Consider the following 17,317-nt stretch of genomic DNA (forward strand, 5'->3'; position numbering starts at 1 on the left):
GATCTATCCAACTAAGTCTTTCAAGGTAATTTTTTTTTTGTAGAGTAAGCAGTGCTTTTAGTAAATGAATAAATGTTTTGGACTTTGACCAACTTTTACTAAATTAATCGTATAAAGGAATGAAATATTCAACTATGTTGTATTAAAGAAGTTATTATTTGGTTCCATATTGTAGTTAGCCGGTCCAATTGTTTACTATTTGAACGCGAGTTATGTTTGTGACCTCCAAGCTTCACGTATAAAGAATTTTTTTTTTTGTTGGCAAGGTTCTGTTCAATTGTACCATGAGTTTGTTTTCAAGACACTTTTTTAACCACGTTTTCTCAAAGTGGTATAGTTTTGGGTCAGTCATGATTAATAGTCTCTCAAAAATTGGTCTACAGTTCTGAAATCTATTAAATGAATTAAACAAAATACTAGAAGCTGAATGAAGATTACAAATTACATTTAACAAGTATCATTCAGGTGAGCTGTTAAAGAACTGTCACCTGCGTGAACATTATTCACATCAAATGTTGGTTGAGGCATGTAGATTTTTTTTTTTTTTTTTTTGCAACTGCATCTTTAACAACACTGACCATTGCTGATGAGCTCAAGGAGGAAACATGTGGATAGGTTTGAGGGTTGTAGATTGGTTGTTCAAAATCCTAGTATGCTGTACCTGAGTGACTGGGGTACCTAAGCATCGACTACCTATTTCAGTGATGCAGGAAGTCATTAGCATCATCTTTTTTGGGCTGTTCAGGATGGGAAATACATCCTGTCTTTACCAGGAAAGCTCATTCCATGAACTAATTTAGAAAGCCTTCTGTGGTGTGAAAGTCTGTAGTGCCAGATTGTTTCACTGAAAATTTCATATGAAATGAAGTAGAGAAAATATTTGGACCTTTTTTCCATGCATAAAACCTCTGTAATGCTGTTGATTCTATCCATTTCTTTTTAAAAAAAAGATAGAGAAGCACTTAAATAGAGACTGATACAGGGCAATAGGGTATGGACAAGTTAGAATTGTCCTAAGTGAACTTTTTGGCTGAATTGATTCTCTGTCACTTCAATTTGCTTTAAGTGCAAAAAGATATACTGAATGATGTGACAGTGGCGAACCACAATATTTTCACATGTACTTATGTCAAGTCTCAAGCTCACTGTTCCCTTTTGACTCCTCGACTATTGATAAGTGATCAGCCTGCTGTGCAACACCTAGTATTGGATGAACAGAGCACTTCAGTTAAATATTGGGACAACTGAAGCCATTATTTTGATTACTGCTCCAAATTCTGCTTCATAACTGCTGACTCCATCTCTTGGTCTGGCAACTGTCTGCATTTTAATTAATCTGCTTGTGCTCTGTTGTCATATTTGACCTCCTGGATGCACTTCAGACTTCATTTAATCCATCAATATGACTATGTCTATTTCCACTTAGAGCAGGGAGTCATACAGCATAGAAATAGACCCTACAGTCCATGCCAAAGATAATTCCAAACTAAACCAGTCCCACGTGTCTGCTCGTGGCCCCTATTCATGTATTTATCCAAACTTATTTTATGCATTGTGATTGTGCCTACATCCACCAGTTCTTCAGGAAGTTCATTCCACATGCAAACCACCCTCTTTTTAAAAACAAAAATTGCCGCTTGTGTCTTTTTAAAAATCTTTCTCCTCTCACCTTAATATGCCTCCTGGTTTTGAAATCCCCTATCCTAGGGAAACGACTTATCTATACCCCCTCCTCGCAACAATCTGAAGACCCCACCTGCTTCATGAATACCATCCTGATGCTAAAGAAGAATCATGCAGCATGCTTCAATGACTACTACCCAATAGCTCTGACCTCCATAATTATGAAATGCTTTGAGGGATCAGTTATGGTTCCTAGCAACCAAATTGCCTTGACCTTTGCAACTTGCAACTGGTGCAACAGGCTTGCAGCAGATGCCATTGCCCTGGCCCTACACTCATCTCTGGAACATCTGGATAATAAGTATTCCTACATCAAGCTCTTATTTATTGATCACAGTTTTGGCTTCAACATAATTCCAAACAAACTCTTATCTGATACCTAGGTCTCTGTTCCCCACTTGTAACTGGATACTCAACTTTTGTCCCACAGACTGCAATCAATCAGAATAGGTGACAATATTTCCTCCAGCATAATCCTCAACACCAGTGCCCCAAAAGACTATGTATTCAACTCCTTACTATATTCCTTATATACACTCCACTTTGTGGCCAAATCCTGTTTTGAGTCTACTTACAAGTTTGCTAATGACACCACTGTTGTAGCTTGGATGCCAAATGAGGAGACAGAGTATAGGAAAGAGATTGATGACTTAGCAGCGTGTTGTAAAGTCAACCATCGCTCCTTCAACAATCAGTAAAATAAAGGAGGTGGTCAGTGACTTCAGAAAGTGGAGTGGAGGACATGCCCCTGTCTGCATCAATAGTGGAGAGTGTCAAGTTTCTGGGAATGATCACTAATAATTTGTCCTGGTCCACCCACTTTGATGCAATGGTCAAGAAAGCACAGGAGGCTAAGGCAATTCAGCATGTCCACAAGAAGTCTTATCAATGTTAACAGATGTATCACTGCTTGGTATGGTAACTGCTTTTCCCAAGACCATAAGAAATTAGAGTAATGAACACAGCCCAGTCCATCACAAGCCAGCCTTCCATTTGTTGACGCCATCTTACTGCCTGCTCCATTGTGAAAGCAACCAGTGTAATCAAAGACCCCTCTCACCCGGTTTATACTTTTTCCCCACCTCTCGCTTCAGTCAGGTAGAAGGTACGAAAGTTTGAATACACGTGTGATTAGATTTAAGAACAGCTTCCCTGCTTTTGAATGGACCCCTCAGAAGTTAATTCACATCTCTCACTCACTCTGCATGTTTTCTGCAGCTGTAATACAGTATTCTATACTCTGTTCTGCTACCCTGATACACTTCATATGGTATGCACTTCATAAACAACACTTTTTCACTACCTCAGTATGTTACAATAATAAATCAATAAACCTCTGCCTTCTCTTCAAGTAAGATCAGCCTGAATATCCAAAATTTGCTAACAAGTGATTTTGGAGAATGGTTTGAGGAATTTCAGTTATGTGCTCTCTCCAGTACTTTCGCATCTTCTGAAATGTTGTGCCCAGAAGTAAATGCAATACTTCTGCTTAGACCAAAGTTAAATGCTAGAGGAATTCCAGTCTGACTGTGTATCTTGAGGGATGAGGTGAAGAGTGATGGAGTGAGAGAGGGGGATAAAGTCAATAAAGGCAAAAATAGGTTTACTCTGCTGAGATCAAAGCCAACAAACCAGACAGCCAGACCAAGGTGGGAGTGTAAGAGCGTAGCGTACAGAGGCCATACTTTGAAGATGTGGAAATAAATTATGGAGTCCTCGAGGCCATGAAGTGCCGAAGTGGAAAAAAGTGTTGTGCCTCCAGCTTGCATTGTGCTTGATTAGAACATTGTTGCAGACCAAGAACGGAAAGGTTAGCATGGGAACAAGGTGTTTTAACAAAATGGCAAGTCTTTGGAAGATTGGTGTCATTTATGTGGACAGAGTGGAGGTGTTTCATAAAGTAGTCTCCCAGTCTGCATTTGGTCATTTCGTGTAAAGGAGATTTCATTGCAAGCAGCAAATACAGTAGACGAGATTGAAAGTGCAAGTAAAATGCTGCTTCACCTGGAAGGTGGTTTGGGGCCTTGGATGGTGAGGTGGTGAATTGGCAAGTGTTGTACCTTCTGGGATTTAGATGGGAAGATACATCAGGGGAGTGAAGGTGATGGAAGAGTGGACCAAGATGTTCGAGAGGTAATGGTCCCTATGGAATATTGACAGTGGAGAGGATGGGAAGATGTATTTGGTGATATCCTGCTGGAGGTGGCAGAAATGGCAGATAATGCTTTAAAAGCAGAGACTGGTGGGGTGGAAGGTGAGGACAAAGGGAACTGTTGTTTAGCGGGGAGGGAAAGGGGTAAAGGTAGATGTGAGAGAAATGGATCAGACGTCATTGAGAGCATTGTTAATCACAGTGGGGTGTGGTGGGGTAATCCTTTCTTGAGGAAAAAGGACAAGTCAGAAGATGTTTATAGAAGTTCAAATAACATCTTTTGCTCTTATTCTCTGGCCCTGTTATTAAAAACATACAGGCTTCTATTTGCTTTGTCAAGGTGTCCTGTCATTTTATATAAATCAGTAATTTACCCAGACGTCTCTGTTCCTGCACCTCTTTTAGAATTAAAGCATTTGTTTCTCCAAGTTCCTCCTAGCAAATGAATCACCTCTCATTTCTCAATGTTAAACTTTTATCTGTTGCCTATCTGCCCACTTCATCAACTTGCCTACATTCTTTTGAATGCTTCCAGGTTTTGTATCATCCATCATCATTGAAATCATGCCTTTTTATGCCTAAATCTGAGACAACTAATGTGGATTAGGGAAGAAACAAGGATCTTGTACTGACCCCTGGAGAACCTACAGTCCAGAAAACATGCATTAACCACTTAATCGATTCTAATATCCACAATGCTACTATCCCTTTTTTATTCTATGAGCTCTAATTTGTGTTTGTTGCATAGCAACAATTGTCTTTTGGAACACATTCTTGTCAATGTAAAGTGACTGTGGAATGAAAAAGATACCAGCAATGATTTTTCAATGATTTAACCAACTAACATACTAAAGGATTATGCAACTGTTTTGTAAACTTAGATGCTGTATTCAGCAAAACTGGGAATAACACTTGAAGGAAATATTTGATCAATTGCAGTATATTAATTTGGTCATATTTGCCTCAAAGTGAATTTGTTTTGTTAAACAAAAGTGATTTTTATTTGAGTCACAGAATCCAAGCAGAGTGTAACCCAGAGATGCAGGAGTTATTCTGGATTTTCCAATGTCTAAGTCACAAATGCATCATTTAGCTTGGTATGATTTTCAGCACAACACTGTCTCCTTTGATAAATTTGCCAAAGAACAAAATTTAACAAAAAATATTGACCACTTAAACTGCAATAAATACCACATCAGTTTGAATAGTACCAAATTACAATGAAACATCTGACTGGTATTGGTGCAGTGTTATTACGAGGCAGCAAGGTAGGGGTTGAATCACCAGTCAGTTATATTTCTACAAAATTTGAATTTGTGGTAGCAGAAGTATTCAACTGTGGTTACAGAGTGCTGAACTCGGTCCAGACAATCACCATCTATAGAATGCATCTACCAGGCCCACTGTCAAGGAAAGGCCACCAGCATTCTCGAAGATCCATTCCACCCTGGCAATACTTTTCTACAACCTCTGCCATCTGGGAGAAGGTTTTAGAAGCCTGAACACACGCACCAGCTGGTTTCAAAACAACCGTTTCTACCTGACTGTTGTTAGAATACTGAATGGACTCATACTCTTAGCATTCACCTTTACCTGTGTTTTTGTTTTTGCTGCTATTTACCTATTATTTATTTATTTAATTTATTTATCTATCTATGCTACTTAACCCTGTGATCTGCCTGTATTGCTCGCAAGACAAAGCTTTTTACTATACCTTGGTACATGTGACAAGAAATTCGATTCAACTCGAGCGAGTAAGCCTGGTATTAGGTCTAAAACGTTTTGAAATCTACATATCTAACAACTCTGCAGATCACTATTCTCTCATTTCTGGAATGATTTCACAAAAGTGAGACTTTTAAGTTTAATGCTACAATCACAATCTGAAAATAATTTGTGACATTATATCTAATACTTGTTAAGTGCAGATATGGAAGGAAATGTCAGAACAATCAACTTGTTTTGTAAATGCTATAGCTGTGAATAGTGATGAGCAAAATAATACAAATAATAAATGCATCTTAAAGATAGCTTTTTAAACTTTTTTTTTCTGCATGATATACCATTAGAAATCTACAGGATGAGAAAAAAGCCTTCAGCCTAATGAGTCTCGGTTAGTCAAAATCAACAACCTAATTATTTTAACTTTCCAGCACTTAATCCATAGCCTTGTATGCCTTGACAACACAAGCATAAATTTAAATACTACTTGAATGTTAAAGGTTTCTACCTTTACCTATCTTTTTTATAGCCTCCCACCACCCTCCAGTTGAAAATGATTTTTACATTTTTCTCCCTGTAAACCCTTTGCCCTTAACCTTCAATCAGTATTCTGTGGTAGTTGTTCCCTCCACCAAGGGGGGAAATGTTCATCCCATCTGCTGCTCATGATTTTATACAGTGAGGGTTTATAGTAATATTTGGGATCTGCAATATCTTCAGTTCTGTGAAGGTAGTCATTTTAAAAGGTGAAATTTTATTTTAAGAGTGGGTCAAAGTATTCCCAAGAAATCATGTGATTTGAACTAAATGGCTAGACAAGCTAACTTGAGATAATAGCTTTTTACACCATAATAGTGTAAGTGTTTACTAATAAACAACAAATTAAGGTAATTCTGAAAACCTGGAGTGGAACACAACAGCCAGTGGACTGGAAGACCAGGAGCAGAGTGAAACTGACAGTGGAAAGCTGATGTGGCATGTGACTGTTTGCACAGTGACTTGTAAACATTTATTTGTGAAGAACTAGGGTTGAATTTTGAGAGAGGGCCAAAAATAGGGAGTCGACTTTTACATGTGAACGACTATTACTTGAGTATATATGGTATTTAGCAGCCTCAACATAGTTTTTGAAAAAAAATAGGGTTTTAATCCAATTGCTTTAAGAGTCAGTGATTTTAGAAACAAGTGATTTTGTTTCTTGGAGAGACAGCATTACATCTAGCTTGAAATGCACAAAGTCAGAATAGGAAAATGCAAACTCATCAGTAAAATTTTAAAAAATAGATGTGATACTTCACTATGTTGCATGTCTTTCATGGAAATTGTTGGTGAGACAAGGGTTGAGTTTTGTTTTTGCTGTTTTAAGATCTTTCCAAATTAACCTTTATTTTCACTTGTAATGCGATACATGTTTTGTTCTCTTTGTTAAAAGTACACTAGCAGATGCTTGTGAATATGTTGAGTGACTGATCTTGGTGGTAACCAAATTGTAGCAATAAACACTTGGCCTATCCAGTCTGGTTTCACTCTGGGATTTTACTAGTCCTTTATTACCAACAACTGGAATTTAAAACATTTCGTAGTCAAACAGTTAGTTAATAATAATGTTCACACACTCCTTCCTTCGCCCCATTTGCAGGAGGTGAGTGAGTCTTACAAAGAAGAATTGGTCAACTACAAAATGAAGGAGAAATCTAAGCTTGAAAAAGAGAAGAAAAGTGTCAAGAAAGCAGTGAGTCATATGTGTTAAATGTGTCTTGACTTGATTTTTCTTCTAAATGTTTAGTAAAGATAATTAACTATTGGGCCAGAGCTTGTTTTAAAAAAAACATATTTTGGGCATCACCTAGGAAGAAGAGCACTTATTGCCTGTCTCTATTCAATTGAGTGGCTTGCTAGGCAATTTTGGAGTGGAAATGGGAATCATTTACACTGCTGTGCATATGAAGTTGCAATTTGGATATGGGTGGCAAATTTCCTTTCCATAAGGATATGACTTGGAACATAGAATATTACAGTGCAGTACAGGCCCTTCAGCCCTCAATGTTGCATTGAGCTGTGAAACTAACCTGGAGCCTATACTACACTTCCATTATCATCCACATGTTTATCCAAAGACCATTTAAAGTTGGTGAGTCTGCTACTGTTGCAAGCAAGGTGTTCCACACCCCTACTCCTGAGTAAAGAAACCACCTCTGACATCTGTCCTATATCAATTTAAAGCTCTGTCCCCTTGTGCTAGCCATCACCATCCGAGGGAAAAGGCTCTCTGTCCACCCGATCTAACCCTCTTTATATGTCTCAATTACGTCATGCCTTAACCTTCTTTAACGAAAAAAACCTCCAGTCCCTCAGCCTTTCCTCATAAGACCTTCCCTCCATATCAGATAACATCCTAGTAAAATCTCCTCCTTTTGAACCCTTTCCAAAGCTTCCACATTCTGTGATGACCAGAACTTTACGCAATACTCCAAGTGCGGCCGCACTTGTACAACTGCAGGATGACCTCGTGGCTTCGAAACTCCATCCCCCTCTACCAATAAAAGCTATGCCTTCTTAACAACCATATCAACCTGGGTGGCAGGGATTAATGTACGGGGACACTGAGATCTGACTGCTCATCTCCACTATCAAGAATCTTATCATTAGCCCAGTACTCTGTATTCCTGTCGCTCCTTCCAAAGTGAATCACCTCGCATTTTTCCGCATTAAACTCAATTTGCCACCTCTCAGTCTAGCTCTGCAACTTAGCTATGTTCCTCTATAACTTGCAACTCCACCGATCTGTGTCATCTGCAAATTTACTAACCCATCTTTCTACGCCCTTATGCAGGTAGTTTATAAAAATGAAACACAGCAGTGGCCCCAAATACAGATCCTTGCAGTACACCACTAGTAACTGAACTGCAGGATTAACATTTCCCATCAACCACTACCTTTCAGCTAGCCAATTTCGATCCAAATCGCTAAATCACCCTCCAATCCCATGCCTCCATATTTTGTGCAATATCCGACTGTGGGGAACCTTTATCAAACACCTTACTGAAATCCATATACACCACATCAACTGGTTTACCCTCATCCACCTGTTTGGTCACCATCCCAAAGAACTGAATAAGGTTTGTGAGGCAAGACCTACCCTTCACAAAAGAGTTGACCATCCCTAATCAACTTATTCCAAACAAGATGCTTATAAATCCTATCTCTTGTAACCTTTTCCAACACTTTACCCACAACTGAAGTAAGTGTCACTAGTCTATAATTACCTGGGTTGTCTCAATTTCCCCCTTCTTGAACAAGGGGACAACATCTGCTGTCCTCTGTTTACAGGAATAGTGCCAGAAGACAATGAAGACAAAGATCAAAGCCAAATGCTCTAAGATCTTCCTGGCTTTCCAGAGAATCCTAGGATGAATCTCATCTGGCCCAGGGACTTATCTATTTTAACATATTTCTTAATTACTAACAGCACCTTCCTGTGAACCTCCATCCCATTTAGTCTGGTAGCCTGTATCTCAGTACTCTCCTTGACAACGTTGTCTTTTTCTACTATGAAAACTGACAAAATTTGGAGACAATAACTTTATATTTGCCTCCAAACTTTATTTCTTAAATTCATGTACATAATGAGTAATGAATGACAAAATCCACATAGCACTTGGACTCTGAATATCCTCACAATGTTTAATTCTTCATTGCTATTTGTCTCTACTCGTATTAAACTGATCACGTTGAGTTGAGTTATGTGATGAATCCTGTGCTGCTCCTGATTCCATATAAAATGAGCAGACTATTCCTTTCATGTACTTGACATTTACATCTGTTATGAAGGAACAAGAATATAAAGAAAATATCTTCAAAGAAACACCGAAAACTCCACAGCCAGCAAAAGTTTATTCTGCAAATACCACACCACGAAAGCAGAAGCACAGCCAGTGGACGCGGACAGGAGTAACAAAGCCAAAGAAAGCAACTCCTAGTAAGAATTCGAAGAAATACTTTGATTTTTGCTGAGTGGAAAATTGTGATTGAGAGACATGTTAATTTGTGGAACTACTAAGGATAGCTGTATAGAATCTTTACCTTTTTGAGCCAAAATACACTGGATAAAAAGAGCCCCAACAACCCTTGTGAACTTTGCTCTGGTACTAGCTGTAGTAATTTTAACTTGTGTTTTAAACTTGTTTTGTTCTGTTGAACTCTAAGGAAGGCTGGCTATGGATGTCTGCACAGCCATGAATAACGTGCACTTTCACATGGTTTCTTTAGCAATAATAGCTTAGCTAAGTAGTTCATGAAAAAGAGAAAGGAAGGGCAAACAGATGCTGAGCAGGTGCTAAGGAAAAAGTCTGGTGGTAGTGATCAAAGAAGCGGCTAAACATTGGGCTTGGCCAGAGATGAAGCAAGTTGGAAAGATTCTAGAATAGAATGTTGAACCTTTTTGATGACAAAAACAAAACTGCCATCGTTTTGGAGTTGGGGGGGGGGGGGGGGGAGGAGCAACAAAGTTTGCAGAGTTAGATTCAGAAAATGGGAGAGCTGGGATATAATGAATGTCTGGAATCATGCAATTTTTAAATTCAGCTGTGAAATGGAAGACTATTGAGGACTGTGAAAAGGTGAAGTGGGAGAGGGAATTTAGCTTAAATTTCAAATACATCAAGATGGCCCTCCAAAGGAAATAATAGAATCCCTACAGTGTGGAAGCAGGCCATTTGGCCCACCAAGTCCACACTGCCTCTCTGAAGTGGGAGGAAACTGAAGCATTTGGAGGAAACTCATGCAGACATGGGGACAATGTGCAAACTCCACACCAGAAAGTGGGTCCCTAGTGCTGTGAAGCAGCAGTGCTAACCTCTGACTTACCATGCTGCTCCAAATGTAACATCTTAATTTTTGTGAACTTGTATGTAGGCAAGCTGTAGAAATAGTTAATTGATTGTGACACATTGGCAATAAAAATACACCCAATCCCACTACTGCTGAGGAATTCATCCATACTTTAATTATTTGCAGATTCCACTTCCTATTACAAAATAATTCTTGGTTCCATTCAATTTAATTTCTAATCAACCTAGACATTGTTACACAGCTCCTGAAGCAGGTGGGATTTGAACCAGGAACCTACTGGCCAAGCAGGAGGGACACTACTACTGCAGTCCCCATTTCTATTTTCTTTAAACCCTTTTCTTTGGCATCTTTTCAGCTGTTTAGTGTGATTTGATAATGTATAAAATATTTTAATTTGAATCCTCTTCCTCCACCCCCAGTAATTTTAAATAACAATCTAAAATTTGTCAGTCCTTTGATAGCACTATTATGGTATTTTATTTGATTCCCTTTGAAAATTGATCAAAGGTTTTGTCATTCTCCTTTACATTTGTATACATAAGTACAATCCCCACCATCAGTTGTTTTATTTTAAGTTACAAGGTATTATTCTAGCTATGTTCTTAGAGTAATTACTCATACAACATGGAAACACCCTTTGGACCGACCAATCCATGCTAAACATAATCCCAAACTAAACTAGTCCCACCTGCCTGCTCTTCGCCTATATCCATTCAAACCTTTACCATTCATGTACTCATCTAAGTGTCTTTTAAATGTAACTGTGCCCAAATCCACCACTTCCTCAGGAAGTTCATTCCATCTATGCTGTGTATTTTAAAAAACTATTGCCCCCATCTTTCATGCATACTTGAGGGGATACAGGGTGTTGAAATTTCTTTAAATCTCTCTGTCACCTTAAAAATCCCATCTTGAAATCCCTCATCCAAGGGAAAAGACACCTACCACTATTCCTAACCATACCCCCTAATGATTTTAAGTTTTTCTCAGGTCACCTTTCGATCTCCTGCACTTCAATGCAGGACCTCCTTTCACTTCAGTGAAAGAAGTCCTGTCCTTTCTTTGGAACTCAAACCTTTCATACCTGGCAACATCCTGGTAAATCTCTTCTGAACCCTCACCAGCTTAATAATAATCTTCCTATAAGAGGGTGACCAGAACTGGACATGGTACTCCAAAAGAAGCCTTACCAATGTCCTGTACAACCTCAACACTAAGACCAAATAATTAAGGCAAGCATGCTAAATACATTTTTAACTACCTTATCTATATTTGACACAAACTTCAAAGAATTACATGCCTCAACCCTCCAGTCTCTGTTATAAAAGCACCCAAGGCCTTACCATTCATTCCACACAACTGATGTGGTTGTCTTTTTGGCTTTTTAATTGTATACAGTCAACATTGCTCCACACTTCAGATTTTGAAGAAGGATTAAACATGATTACAGACTTTAAGAGGAAATGGCTGTCTGCATTACTGCAGCCTAGTCAAGAGGTACAGATTGTGAGTCTCCAGGTGATGAAGTTCTCAGCAGCACTGGTGCTAGTCTCCATCAGTTGGAGGCAGTTGCAGCTTACTGTCATCTAGTGCATGGTTGATGCACTTCAGAGCCAATCAACATAATATCCATCAGACACCAACCAAAATTCTGTCTTTAACTTACTGTGTGCATTGACTATGATGTTTGATAGATATATAAACACACTATTGTTTGTCATTTTCTCTAGTCAAAGATATTTAAGCATAGTTTTTTTCTCTGCAGTGAAGATACAAGATAATGACCTTCTGCCTTTATTATTGGAAGAGTTTCCTTATCTGCCACTATCTCCACATGCTATGAATAGGATGTGGAAACAGCAGTTTAAGCAAATAGAACAGTTAATCAAGTCTGGTCTTGACGGGGACCGGAGCCAAGCCAAGCTGCAGTCAGCAGTGAGTTGTATTTCATGCCTCCTGTTCTATTCAAGAACTCTGGCCAAATCTCTCTTTTTATTGTACTGTAGGTTGTTTTTTTGTTTACTTCTGATGAACTGTCTGTGTGTGAATGTGTTTTGAGTGGTTTGGGGATGAGGAGCAATATGGCTTCTATATTTAATGTTTTGAAGAGATTACACTGGTTTGCAGGGATACCATTTGAGTGTGCACAGCAAACTTGCGAGGCTTAACAATGATAACTGCTTTTTATTTTATTTTCAGATTGAAGATGCCCAGAAAAAGCATGATCTCTTAATTAATATCATTAAAAAGGAACAGGATCACAATCTGCGTCTGGTGAGGCTAAAGGATGAAATTGACTTTTTTCAAATTCTATTTTGTAAAACCATTGCTATTTATTTTGACAGTTCAATACTCTGTAGTGCCCAAGCAGGTTTTATTTACTATAATGGGCAATCTGTTTGGTTATCTAATCGAAAGCCATCTAATCATTCTAGTTGTGGTTCCCCACCTAATATTCTGTTTGGCCCTGGATTTATCTAATTTCTTTTAAGCTGTTTGAAGTACTGTATTGATCTCTTTCAAACCATCCACCTTTTCACTTTTCACTTTTTTTCCTTCAGAAAGAGTTTAAGGAACGAATTCGGCAGCAGAAAGCTGCCCAGAACAAGATGAAGGAGCAAAGGCAGCAAATTGCCCGTGCCAAGAAATACTATAACGACTATCATGTTCAACTGCGTGCAAAAATGATGAGAGCAAGAACTCGAGAAGAACGGGTAAGGTAGACCCTATGGGCAAATTACTTTCTATTCTGTCACCTTCATACTACAGCAGCATTGCGAATGTGAGGCAGATGTTGGTGAATTTAGCTGGGCCATGTGGTTGGACGGGTTATTGTACCTTTTTATGTTTTACAAACCAATCAATTTACAGTATAGTCTTTTTAGCACTACGATCATTTGGCTTTGCTGTCATTGGTCTCATTTCCTGACATTATTTCTCTTTCTAGCTCCATACAGCCAATTTTGCTGTATTCTATTTTTGGACTCCATTCAATTTCTGATCTTGGTACTGTCTATCTCCAACCACTCTGTGGGCCGAGCTTCTCTATTTATGCAATTGATGCCTTCTACCTCATGCCTGCATTCTGTCTGAAATTATCCTTAATGTGTCCGAATCTCCTTCAATTGTATTAGGATTCTCTTGTCACAAGACTGCTACATCAGCATTTGGTTCCACCCTGAGGGGAAGTTCACACTGCATACAATACCCATCACCTAAGACTGTTATTTTGGCGATAATGCTTTTCTCCTCCTCTTCTTTCTCCCTTATTTTCCCATTTTTTAAGTCACTTGCTTGTTTTGTTCCTGATCATTATGATAGACACTTTCATTCGATTATATTGGTGTGTAAGTTGGAATGTTTTTCTACCTTGAACACACTATATAGGAGAATTATTGGTGGCCACATTAAAATGTTTATGAAGTGTCAAACCAAAATATGCTGTTGCATAACATATATATTCCAATGAACATCAATAAGTTTGAATGAGGAGAAATTCTTTTGACAAACACCTGCATAATTAGGGGGCTTTTTAATGTAGACATATGCAGTAACTTATTTCTATCTGTAGGAAGTGGCCTAATGTTATTTTCCTAATTCAAAAGATTTTTAAAAACCTGTTTGAGGAAGGTTTGGAGATTCAGAAACAGAGATTACGTGAATTGAAGACTTACACCAAAGAGAAACGTCAGGAGTACAAGAAACAACAAAAGGAAGAGTTGCAGTCAATGGAGAATTACTATAGAGATCAGGTATTTGAGTACAGAAATGATAGGAACCTTGCAATAAACTAGCTTTTATTCTGGTAATATACTTCAAGAAACTATAGCACAGTGTATGTCTAACATGGAAAAACAAACTTGCATTTAAATTGTGCCTTTCAAGACCTGATTCCCCAAACCACCACCATAGACAGTCAAGTACTTTTTAAAGTGTAAAGTGCATTTTGGTTGTGTAGAGAAATACAATAGACAGTTATATGGCTGCTTGTGGAACCTTGCTGTGAAAACGATCAACCAACGCCACAAAATCTGGTAATTTTAAGTATTTGCTCTGACACTAGATGAAATCACCTGCCCTTTAATAGTATCAGAGTATTTCTTTCATGCATACTAGAGGTGACACAGGATCTTGAAAGGCACCTCTTCGGCTTGAGCACATAATCCAAGCAGAGTAAAAAAATCATGGATTCAGGTTCCAAACTGGATTGCAACCTTTATGCCAAGACTCATTAATTGGGAAAAGAGCTAATGGCTAAAATGTTGTTTCTCTGCATCACTGACCTTGCCCTAAAAAAAAGTAAACCGATGTGGAAAATCAATCCAGTGTATTTGACATCAGTCACTTTGCAGATTAAATTCTTTTTGAGTAATTTATCATAACTTAAATGCCCTTTAAAGTATTGTACTAGCAAATGAACTTGCTACTTAATTTGATCTGGATGTAATTTATGATTAGCAATGTTCAATTTATTGCCTACAAGTGTTAAGACTTCAAACATGTTAATTATGAACTGAATTTTTTTTTAAAACTTTCAATCCAGTTTTTAATGTTGGCTGAAACTCTGGCACAGGAGCAGCAGAAAATTAACATCCGGGAGACTGCACAGAACAAGGTAACTTTACTTCTTCTGCTCTGACTCTCCCTGAAAGAATCTTTTATTTTAAAAGCTACACCACATTAGCCTGTAAACTATGATTTTGCTGTCTCTAGTCTCTATCAGAAACCACAAAGCGATAAATGCGAGATTCTTGTTAATAAGTCAGTAGGCTGGACAGCTGGTTTGCAATGCAGTGATGCCAACAGCCCAGGTCACCCTGAAGATACCTTCTTCTCAATCTCTCCACTTTCCTGAGACATGATCCTCTGGTTAAACCACCTACCATCATCTATTTCGAGAGCAGCACTGTTGTGCTCTGGGACTATGGTGACTTTACTGACTGAAGAATCTTTTGTCTGAGAGCAGTATAGGAACGTCTACACCTTGCCATTATTGTGAAAATTTTTATTTCAATGTCTAACTCCTTTGTTGATTGTATTCTCATTGTAATGTTGCACAACTAATGAGCTTTGATCCGATATAAATGGACTGGATTACATTGTGAAAACAACATACAGAAGTTAGTTGTGCTTGGGTTTCAGAAGAAAATTACGATCCCTAACTTGTTACTGCCATTGCTAACACTACTTGAATTTCTAGGCACTCCAAAAATGGAAGAAAGATTTGCGTGCAAAGATGGAAAAGGAAATTCGTGAACTTCAGGAAATGATAATACAGGATGATGATGATGTGTTCTTTAGAGAATTGGAAGCAGAAAGAATACAGCAACAACTCCAGATGGCATCTTTCCAGTACAGTAAAATACCATTATAAGTATTCATTACTGAGGAATGAGTTCTTTGGTACCTGATTTAAACAGGCTCTGGTCAAAGAACTATAATTTCCCAAAATCACCTGCATTTATTTAACCAGGCAAAGAAATTGATTAGTTGCACGTGATAATATGAGCACAAATCCATATTGAAATCTAGATCCTTTTTTAATGCCCTTTGAGTTAATTTAAGTAGGAACAGATGATTACTGTGTACATACACTAGCTTCTGTTTCACTGTACATGACTTCACCCATGTATTATGCTGGCTTGGAGATTTAATATAAATATTAATTATTACTATTACCTTTATCAGTGAACAGATCGTTTTATGTTAGTAGCCTGAAATGCAGACTCAGTTGTGCCTCATGTTAAAAGATTACTGTTAGAGCCTGCTGCTACTTAGTATGCATCAATGTTTACAAGATGGTTTGACACTAATACTGTAAAGCTCATTCCATTCAAATGATTTTGTACATTTTTATCCTGTATAGTGGATTATTGTCCTCATATTTACAAGAGGAAAGGCAGTTCTATTGATCTAACTTTTCTACATGATCATGTCCTGAAACTAACTTATTAAATTTTGCTTTATAAAAAAATCATAAACAAAATTCTTGTGATCTTTGAGTAGTCTGTAGAACTGAGTCATATTCGTTCCAAATTGTGTTAAACGTGCCTCAGCTTTTCTAGTAATTGAATTTAGATATTTTCAGCAACCTGGTCAGATGTTATTACATACCACCTGAAGCAGGTGGGACTTGAACACAGGCCTCCTGGCTCAGAAGTAGGGAGCTGTCCAAACTTTAAGTAAATAACAGTCCTTGATGTGAAATAACTGTATATACAAGGATGACTTTGAAACAACCTTTGCCTCTGCCTGAAGTGTGCAGCAAAGTCCCATGCAACCTGTACAACATTTCAGCACTACCTCTGTATTGGACTATATTTTCTGAACACTGTCCCACTGCATGATTTGAAGAGATGCAAAGCTTTTCTCTGGGCCATCTGTCTTCAAAATCGCTAAGGCTCAGGAACAATTATCGTAGAATTACTATCTTCCATGTAGCCCAGACCATGGCATTGTAGACTCAACGTGGTTGATTTGTAACTGCCCTCTGAAAATGCTTGGAGGCGAAGAGTGTGGTACTGGAAAAGCACAGCTGAGACAGCATCCAAGCAGCAGGAGAGTCAATGTTTCGAACATAAGCTCCTCATCAGGAATGAGGATCAGCCTTACAAATGCTTAGCCAACTATATCATTGTGTTCAAGAATGCAGCTCACTGCCATAGGATGATGAATATTGCAGCACTCTCTGAAGACCATGTCCTTTAAAAACTTATTCTGCCTTTTAAACTGACAAAAGAATAACTCAGATTTCCACGTAAGGAAGAAAGGTGGACAATTTCTTATGTCCAAGCAGAAATGTTTTGAGTGTTTTAAAACAAAGACCAGGAACAAAGTGTAAGTCAGCCTGTAAGCTATTAATGACAGAAGTAAAATGTTCAAATGCAACTCCATTTCAACAGTAACTAC

General features: G+C 38.2%; 1 protein-coding gene across 1 annotated transcript in view; it reads left to right on the plus strand.

Moving 5' to 3' along the window:
• LOC140464110 (centrosomal protein of 95 kDa-like) overlaps positions 1 to 16,550 on the plus strand; it is a 66,070-nt gene extending 49,520 nt beyond the window's left edge. Inside the window, exons 15-22 of the mRNA XM_072558837.1 lie at positions 7,197 to 7,289; positions 9,389 to 9,536; positions 12,174 to 12,343; positions 12,608 to 12,682; positions 12,970 to 13,122; positions 14,014 to 14,160; positions 14,952 to 15,023; positions 15,609 to 16,550. Coding sequence (XP_072414938.1) covers positions 7,197 to 7,289; positions 9,389 to 9,536; positions 12,174 to 12,343; positions 12,608 to 12,682; positions 12,970 to 13,122; positions 14,014 to 14,160; positions 14,952 to 15,023; positions 15,609 to 15,782 — 1,032 coding nt within the window. The 3' untranslated portion in view covers positions 15,783 to 16,550. The remainder of the gene's footprint in view (positions 1 to 7,196; positions 7,290 to 9,388; positions 9,537 to 12,173; positions 12,344 to 12,607; positions 12,683 to 12,969; positions 13,123 to 14,013; positions 14,161 to 14,951; positions 15,024 to 15,608) is intronic.
• The last annotated feature ends 767 nt before the right edge of the window (positions 16,551 to 17,317 follow it).

This window comes from Chiloscyllium punctatum, chromosome 39 (assembly GCF_047496795.1).
Source record: "Chiloscyllium punctatum isolate Juve2018m chromosome 39, sChiPun1.3, whole genome shotgun sequence".
NCBI lineage: Eukaryota > Metazoa > Chordata > Chondrichthyes > Orectolobiformes > Hemiscylliidae > Chiloscyllium > Chiloscyllium punctatum.